The sequence below is a fragment of the Agelaius tricolor genome, unplaced genomic scaffold, assembly GCF_023055355.1.
Source record: "Agelaius tricolor isolate 1412-34295 unplaced genomic scaffold, bAgeTri1.0.p SCAF_5, whole genome shotgun sequence".
NCBI lineage: Eukaryota > Metazoa > Chordata > Aves > Passeriformes > Icteridae > Agelaius > Agelaius tricolor.
Genome location: NW_027269265.1, coordinates 10,845,327 through 10,854,334, shown reverse-complemented (window position 1 = coordinate 10,854,334; position 9,008 = coordinate 10,845,327). Strand labels below are relative to the sequence as shown.

Below are 9,008 nucleotides of genomic sequence, written 5' to 3'. Positions count from 1 at the left end.
AATGGATGCAAATTTACACTCTACTGAGTATTCAGTAGGGCTTGTTGGCATATTCCATAAGGAAGCAGCTATTTTAAGTTTATAATATTTTGTTCTAGTCTCTGGAAGACATAATCCCTTCTCAAAGGGCTGGGAATTCATATTAGGTGCATCAGAGCCCTGACAAAAGGTAGCAGGCAGCCTGTGGTGGTGGGAGCAGCCCTGCCCTCTGCAAACAGGCAGGACAAGAGCACAAGGCCAGCAGGGAGCAAGGCCTCTCTGAGCTCCTGGGTGCTGTGGTGCATTTGCAAGTGGGGCAGAGCCAGGAGCAGTCCTGTGCTCAGGGCACACACCCCCTTGGGATGTCACCTCTCCTGAGGGGCAAAAAGCAGCTTGCCTGGGCAGGAGTCTCTGCTGCCTCTGTCAGGCACTTGTTGCTGGGTGAAATGGTCACCAGGCAGGTCAAAAAGCAGAGGAAGCCATCAGCCTGCAGCAGCTGCCATGGGGAATACCCAATCCCCACCATCCATGGTCCTACAACCAGTGCCTCACTGTGGGGAGCAGTGACCCAGGGACAGTACCCAAGAACTCACAACACACACAGTCACTCCTGTGAGATGAGCCCGAGGTGGATCCCCAGCCCAAGCCTCCTGCTGACCCCACAGCACTGGACAGCCCTGCATGGCCTGGGCTCTGTGCAGCTCAGCAGCTGTGGTGTTACCATGGTGCCTGTGAGGGCAGCCACATCCTCCACCAGCTCCGTCCCTGCTTTCTGCTGTGAGGGCCTTTTTGTGTTCTTTTCCTCTTTCACATCAGTTCATTGCAGGTGACTCCAGCCCACAAGCCTTCAAATATAAACACACACAGAGGAATTTTCTTTCTGAGGCCGATGCAGTGCTGCAGGCTGGAGGCCACTGCACCAGGCAGCCCAATCACTGCCCCAGGCAGCCCATCACACCAGCACTGCCCACACGAGGAAGGGGCTCAAGGGTGACCCCCAGGGAGTCCCCACCTCAGAGTGAATTTCTCCCCTCCCTGGCTGTTTTTGGGCCTCCCTCATTGTGAATGTGAATTGTGATCTGAGGATTGGGAGGGGTCTCGATGGCTGCATCCCCACAACCTGTGCAGAAGGGGAAAGGCAGGAGCATCCCATGGCCGTGGGCTGAGGGAGAGAAAAGAAAACCTGTTAGCAACAGGACCATCACATAAGATAGTGTTCCCCTGCAAGTGGCTGAGGACATCAGCTCTGTGTGCTGCCCTGGTCACACAGGGATTTGAGGGTGAGCCACAGGCTGGGGTGTGTTTGTGGAGTCGGACACCCTCCTGGGACACATCACCGACACGGAGAGAGGCAGAGCAGCCCATGGCAGGAGCTGGTCACCCCTACTTGTTTGAATTTGCTGTTGGCAAAGCTTCATTTTTAAAATGCATTAGCAGCTCGAGGTCACTTACAATAGAGGCTTTAATTAATGCAGAGATCAATTTTTGTCAGTGCACGAGCAGAGCACAGTCTGTACTTTTCCTTCAGGAGCCACTCGCTCACTTGTACAGAGCGTGCCGCAGGGAGGGGGGAGCTCTGCAGAAACAAAATGAAGCACCAGAGTCAGTTTGTGATGCTGGGGATCGAGAGCTGCTGGAAGAACAGCTGTATCCGTGATTGTATCCATGATTGTATCCATGACTGCTGCACACCGACACACACACGCAGCCCGTGCTGCAGGCAGGGCAGAGCAAAGGGGTTTGGTACACAAGTGTCTCCTGGGATCCTGCCTAAACAAGGAATTTAATTCGCAGACATCCTTGGTAAGCAGCACACTGGATGGGTGGTTTATGTCACTGAGGCTGTGCACGGCAGGTCTGGGCACCTGATGGCTTTGTTTTGCTTCTGGTCCTGAGTGTCAGGGGTCCCCCACTGTGACAGACTAATTCAAAATGCATTACTGTTAATGGCAAGATGTCAGGAGTCATTGCTTGCTTGGGTGTGAAAAGAAAAAGCAACCTGCACACTATTAATGGGCACCAACTCACAGCACAGCGCCTTCCCTTTGCACGATGCAGCCGCTCACAGAAGTTGTGCACAAACCCGGATTGTGGCAGAGTCCTCAAAATATCCCTGAGCCTAAAGACAGACTTGGCTCAACGAATGTATTTTTTTATATCTCTTTCAGCAGGAGGGAGCAGTGGCAGGAGGGCATTTGGCAGGGACGGGCCGCACCGGAGTGCAGGGGCCGGCCAAGGCACTGCGGGGCGGCAGCTCCGCCGTGTCCATCAGCATGCAGGGCTCTGCACTGCCTGTCCCCACGGGACTGCAGAGCGGGCACTGCGTAAGGAACAGCAAAGGAGGCGAGGCTGAAAAAAATCTGAGGGTTTTATCTATGAGAAAGCATCAATAAGCCTGCATGAACCTGTGCAGTCAGATGACAAAAAAGTGCTGCAGCTTATTGGGGAGCAGGGAAAATATTTGCTGCAAGGACAGGGAAGGGGCTGATTCCTTAGTCCATGTTCCTCCTCTGGCTGGAGCACAGCACTGCAGCTCCCGCTGGCTGAGCACGTCCTGCTGTCTTCTGCTCCTGTCCTCAGCTAACCCTGCCGGCAGCGCTGGCCTGAGCATCAGGCACCGCTGGGACCTGCTCTTGCCAGCGTTTGGCTTCCCTGGGCATCCCACACCAGGCCCGCAGTTGATACCTGGTCTCATCATCACCCCCCGTTCCCAAAAACATGTTTAGGACATCTTGGAGTCACTGAGATTGTGCTGGCACCGTGCCTTCCCTCCTGTCTTCCTGACGTGGTCCTGTGTGCATGGAACCCCCTCCCCTCAAGCAGAGCCCCTCCAGCCCCATGTGCTGCCCTGCCAGAGCCAAGCCCCGGACACCAGAGCAGCTCTCACCCTGCAGGAAGGGGCTGCCCTGCTCTGGGCAAAGGTGGCAGCTCTGGAGCCCATGAGCTGCCAGGAGCCCAGGGCTGCCAGGGAAGAATGCTGAGGGGAAGCTGACAGGGGAGCCACATTTACAGGGGTGCAAGCAGGCAGAAGGTCGGGCAGAGCTGCTGTCACAGCAGGGCAAGGAAAGGGCTGGGCAGCTGAACACTGATTTTTGGACTGTCCTCCCTTCTGCCTGCCAGAGCCGCTTCATCCAGAGCAGATGGTGCAAACTGGAACACAAGATGCTCCAGTAGCCTGGCATGCAAGAATGCCATGTGTTCTTTTTGGTTCAAAATAAGCTAAACTCAGCAAGACAAGGGTTCTTCTGGTCATTATACACCTTCCATTCACTAACACTTTTCTTAACTGCACCTCAAGGTGCAGTTCAGTTCTCACAGTCATCTCCTCCCTCAAACACTTTCCTGCTTCTCAGTGCTTCAGGCTACCAGTGCCAGCTCTCAAGGATTTTACACATCTGCTTTCTCCTAGGGATGCCAATCTGGTGCTGTGCAGAACAAGGGTGCCTGCAGCACCTCCAGCATTTCCACCCTGAGGTCCCCTCCCTGTGACTTAGCTGTGTTAAGCCCTTACCCTGCAAAGTTAAAGGCAGCTTTTATGCACCCCCGTCTCCAGCAGATTGCACCTGTTTAGGAAGCTGTTCATTCCCAGCACACCTGTTCTGCAGACAGAGATGGTGGCACATGAGTTTAGTTCTTGGGTGGCAAGTGATAGCAGGATGCATTCCAAAATACTCAGCTTTTTGGGGAAAAGATCTGCGCTAGAAGTGACCAATTGTTCCAGTGAGTTCCATCACCACTCCAGCTTCAGGACCTGATGTCATACCTCTGTGAGAATGGAATGAGCAGAGAAACGGGCAGACACCAAATTACTCTCATTCCTTGCATAGCTCAATTCCTCACTTTCAGTCCTAGACCGGTGCCTCCAGGGATAAGAAAGTGCATTGTCAGAGAATCATTTCACCTGAATGCCTGCATTTATGAAGATTTTCCTGGGGGCTCAAGAGGACTCTTTTGGTAACTAGAATCAAAATCCGTAAGGGAAAATAGGATCTGGAAAGGGCTGTGGTGGAGGACTTGGGAAGGAATTCTGCTTGGCCAGACTTAGGCAGGAAAAAAAAAAAAGAATAATGTATTCATATGAGCAATTAATTAATTTTTCTAGAAACGTTCTCCTGCTTAAATTATAACCAAGCCCTGGCACTGCTGAGTGCTATGATTTAATACCCCCATAATTAAAGACTTTGTTGTCATCCCAAGCCCTCACTGTGCAGAGAAAAATCAGCTCAAGAGCAGGAGAAATGTTTTTTAAAAGTCAAAGGCTGATTAGCATGAATACTTGTGAGAAGGTTTCCAGCACAGAGCCCTCAGATCTCCTGTCAGCTATCACCCCATCCCCAGGACAGAGTGTGGGAGCCCCTTCCCCAGCCAACCCATCCAGCCTGCCCAGGAGGTTTGGTCAGGCAAGAACAGCAGAGTCCAAAACACCCAGCTCAGCCTTCCCCGTGAAGGGTGAGACAAACCAAGAACAATTCAGGAACACCTGGCACTCCATAAGGGATGAGGGATGCTTACCTAGGACAGCCTAGAGGAGATGTTGGCACTGTCTAACTAGTGGGCTCTATAGTGCTCAAATACCAGAGCATGAGGAGAGCTGTAAAAAAACCCTGTATGAGGGGCTGCACCATTCACACACCAATCCTTGAAATGTTCCTAAGCCTTTCCTTGGGAGTACTGCTTTGACAAGTGAAATATATTTATTGTTTTATGATAGTTAAAATGCATGAGTAGACCTGCAGCCTCCTTTCCATGCTTCAGCTGTAACTAACGAGTCATATAAATAATTTAAAAAGGAATTAATAGGGTCAGCAAATCAACGACATGACAACACTAAAACAAAACCAAGGGCACAAAATTTCAGCACTGTATTCCACCAAAAGGATTTCCATGGCTCCTGAACACTCATTTACCTTCAGCAGTATGCACCTTTCTTGCAGTGCTTTGGGAGCTCCAAAATACCTCCAGTTTATGTCAAATGTCCATATGAACAAAGTGAATTTACCATGAGACTGAAGCAAGTGTCAGTGGTAGATGTCAAGACAGACGACTATAAACTTTAAAACCTCCCTCTTCTGCTTTATTGACATGTAAATTGTTCAAAAATGTTCTCACAATTCAATAATTACAAAGACTTAGACTTACATTAAAAAAGTAAAAACCAGAAAACCCCCAAAGCAGTAGTGTCCAGCTCTAACTGAGCCCCTTTATCAAGAATCTGAGAAAAAGAGCAAGTACTGTCGAACACTTAACGTAACAGGATTAAATGTTGACTAGAACACTCAGTTTAAACTAAAGATAAGTGCACGTCCTATACAGTGTTTCAGAAAAGAACATTAGCCATTGGTATATCATTAGCCCATTTAAACTGAATTTTAAATAAGTGACATCCAACTGTCATAAAATTGGCACAGAAGGCACACTAGTGTGACAATGACAAACTGGATATGCCAGCCACTGAATTAATTACAAGCTTTTAATGAAACATGGTCACAAATCTTTGAGTACTAAATGTATAATACATGGAAGCATGAGATTAAATATACACGCAAACACCACCGCACGTGGGCCATCGCAAAATATACAGGAGTGTGTTGTGCATTTTTCTACATGATCAATACTTGATTAATAATCATGGGGTCTTCATGCAGGTGAGGATACAATTAATGAGAAAAGCAGCACCCCCAGTTACACATCCTTCACGTTCCACTTTGGTAACCAATGAACAGACTGATGTTTTAGTGCGATACAGTCCCTGGGTCAAGCAGACTCCGAGGGCAATGCGTCCACAAGAAGGCTTGCTAGCTTAACAGCATAGTGTGTCCTTACACCAAAAACCCAGGAGAAACAACTTCTCAGGAGGAGAAAGGCAGGAACTAGGAGTAAAATCTTTTTCACAGCAGTATTTTAAAAGCCCTGACTAATGACTGATGAGGACTAAAAGCAGGGAATGGGTAAAGAGATAACTGTCAGTAGTCCTATGTACAAGACTAAAAAGTTGGTAGAAAGATAGAAAGACAGTTATGCAGCTGTATATGTAATGGCTAAATGAATTAAAAGGCCACAAAACTATACCCAGCTCTTCTTTGACTTCCTGGTGACTCTACTGATGTTGGAAACGACCTACAGCTTCCTACCATTCTCCTTAAGATTTAGGAAAAAAACAGTTACAGGAAAAAGGGAAAAGTGTATTCATCTGAGGATGTAACTAGCCCTGCTCACATTTCCTATTTAGAAGTCCAAATTCTGTCTAAAAGGATTTCCTGCTAATCAGACATTACATCATTCTATAGAAAAATAATATTCCTGATATTGTAGCAACATTATCAGTAACTCTATTTCTCTTTCACCATAAGAATAAGACTATTTACTGGTGGCCTTAAATGCTCCTATGCAATAAAACTGTCACAGCTGTGCAGAAAGGAATCAACCGTAACCGAGCAGTGAACAATTCTGCATAAAAAGCTCAATCGCTATTAGTAAAGAATTTTCTTCATTTCCATAGTTTGTATCTACAATCTGGATATATAATTATTCTTGTACAACACTAGAGAGTCTGTGTCAGTCTTGGCACTAGCATCTGAGAGGCTCTGCCCTGCAGTTGAACGCCGTGGAGCAGCGGGTGACGGGAGCCGCGGTGGCGGGAGCGTTACGCGTCACAGGTCGACTGGTCCAGTCCATCCAGCGTAAGCTGATTCCTATGAGGAGAGTTGGGACTTGGGGGACCACTTGGATTTGAGCTGTTCGATGGAGTAGAGTGTTTGGTGGAGTCTGAATCCGGCTATTAATGAGAAACATTAAAGGATTATGTTTACTTGAAGTGAATTCTTTACACTCAAAAGCTTTCAAAGGCACTCAAAAATGAGGGTCAGCAACACCTAGGAAGCAGTGTGCATTAGATTAACTCCATGGTTAAACATTCAAGCAATTACTTCCATTACCATCAACAGGCTCTAGTGCAGTCCCAAAGGTGACCTCTGACGCAACAGGAATTATGGTAAAGTATGTGGAAATTGCTACATCTCTGGCTCCTCTCCTTTAGCCATTGCAAAGCTTTCCTGATGGAATACATCTATCTGTACACTGTTGTTCAGAATTTACCAGCCTGAAATTTTTAGGCAATTTTTATAGCCCAGGAGTAGCTTTATCTGCCCGTGTAAACACATAAAAACTATGGTCAAATCATCTTCAGTTTGGTGAGGAGGAAGGAAACAAGCATTATGAACTGTTTACAAAACAGCAACAAGCCTGTGAAGTGCTTGACAAATGAGTGAAGGCTGCCAAGAATCTGGCTGGAGATCTGGAAAGACAATACACTTAGTGGGTATGTCCTATGTCAATATCTAATAAACACCATCCACAGTTATTTCCCCAGTATGAGATTAGCCCTTGGATATTTGCCTTCACAGGCTGGTCTCACTTCAACAGGATGGCTGGCAAGTTTCCCACTATTTTGGTGTGTTACAATTCTGAGCGCTGCACAGATTCACAGCTAATGAAATACTGCACAAAAAAAAGCCTGTTACCACTGCAGCAAGTTATTTCCAAGAAAGATAAATATATACTTAGCAAATAGATTGAAAGGTAACATCCTTCAAGAATGCTGTTCAGAAGATTTTGCATGGCTTCAAGAAAAATAAGATAATCTATAACAAGATTATCCTTACATGATCTGGTTCATAAAGTCAAAAGCCATGGGGGAAATAGTAGAAAGCCAAAAGGTGTTATTAGAGCCTCTTTCCAGTTTCAAACTACTATTTTTTTAAATTTAAGAAGTCATAAGAAATTGTAAGAGCTACCAAAAAGAGAAAACGTTGTAAAAATTCCCTTTCGAATCTATCATTAGTCATGCCTACAAACAACAATTACAAATAGAGCATGGAATATAATGGAGTTTGGGAAGGGTGAGCAGAATAACTAACACAGTCCAAAAATACCTGTGTTTAGAGATCCCCACTTTCATGTGCTTTTAATGGCTAACTAAAGGTTACAAAGGAAGTCAGACCACAGGTGTGATCAGAACTCTGGACTTGGTGTGTGCTAAGGCATCCAGCAAAAGTCTGGCTTCACAAAAACATGCTTCAAAATTCAGAGCATTATATGGGCCTGCAGTTGGGTACCAAAAAGCACTAAAAAATATCTTAATCAGGGACTTTGCTTCCCAGGAATAATTCCTAACACTTTCCCCTTGCACAGACACTGCTTTAGCAAAGCTTAGAAGAAAAGATATGATAAATCACAGATACAAAGTCACGTATCTTCTCTATTTAGATTCAGGAACATCAGTTTTGTAGAGCCAAGACAGTTTAAGTTTGGTGACTACTAGCACATACTCTTATTCTTGCTAAAAGCAGTTTTATGTATCATAAATTTGATTCTTTTTCAAGTTACATGACAAAAAGTCTTCCTTAAGGCAGCACAGAAAATTACTTAACTAGTCATATTACTCTGCTATTCTATGCTAATATCCCAGAGAACATTTTTAGGAGCTTTGAGGACATTTCATCAATTAGTCAAATTTCCGTTGCCTATAAAGCTTAATCGAAGACATTACATTTCTTAAAATATCACCATCAGAAGATCTGTTCACAGCTTTGCCTTTGTGCTAGCTTACCTAATAACCTTTGCTGGGGAAAACACTTGTGGAAAGAAAACATCTCCATAAACATCTCTACGAAGTATTTCCTTGGGAATGTAATTTATTGGAAAAAGAGAGCAATCTATGTTAACAGGATATTGTTGGTGTCCATGTACAGAAGCTGTTTTACCTCTTTGTCAAACTCCTGGTCAGGGTCGGACATACTTCGGGAAGGCATGGCTGCTCCCACATCACTGCCACCTGCAGAGAGGAAAGGACAAAAAGCAATTTACAGCTCCTGTTGACATCACAGATTACAGCCCAGAAGTGAGCAGCTTGTTGCAGCCTTACTTGAGGAGGGCCATGAGATGTAGGTTTTGTTTCTCTGCTGCTGCTGCCGTGACAGGTTGGCTGAAGTTGGACAGGATTTTTCATCCTGGGCAGGAGGTAGGACACT

General features: G+C 46.1%; 1 protein-coding gene across 10 annotated transcripts in view; it reads right to left on the bottom strand.

Annotated features, from left to right (window-relative positions):
* Window positions 1-5,028: 5,028 nt before the first annotated feature.
* Window positions 5,029-9,008, bottom strand: part of CDC42BPB (CDC42 binding protein kinase beta) — a 91,345-nt gene continuing 87,365 nt past the window's right edge. For all 10 annotated transcript variants that reach the window (XM_071426392.1, XM_071426391.1, XM_071426394.1 and 7 more), the window contains 3 exons: window positions 8,903-9,008; window positions 8,742-8,812; window positions 5,029-6,754 (listed from right to left, as the gene is read on the bottom strand). In XM_071426392.1, coding sequence (XP_071282493.1) covers window positions 6,623-6,754; window positions 8,742-8,812; window positions 8,903-9,008 — 309 coding nt within the window. In that variant the 3' untranslated portion in view covers window positions 5,029-6,622. The remainder of the gene's footprint in view (window positions 6,755-8,741; window positions 8,813-8,902) is intronic.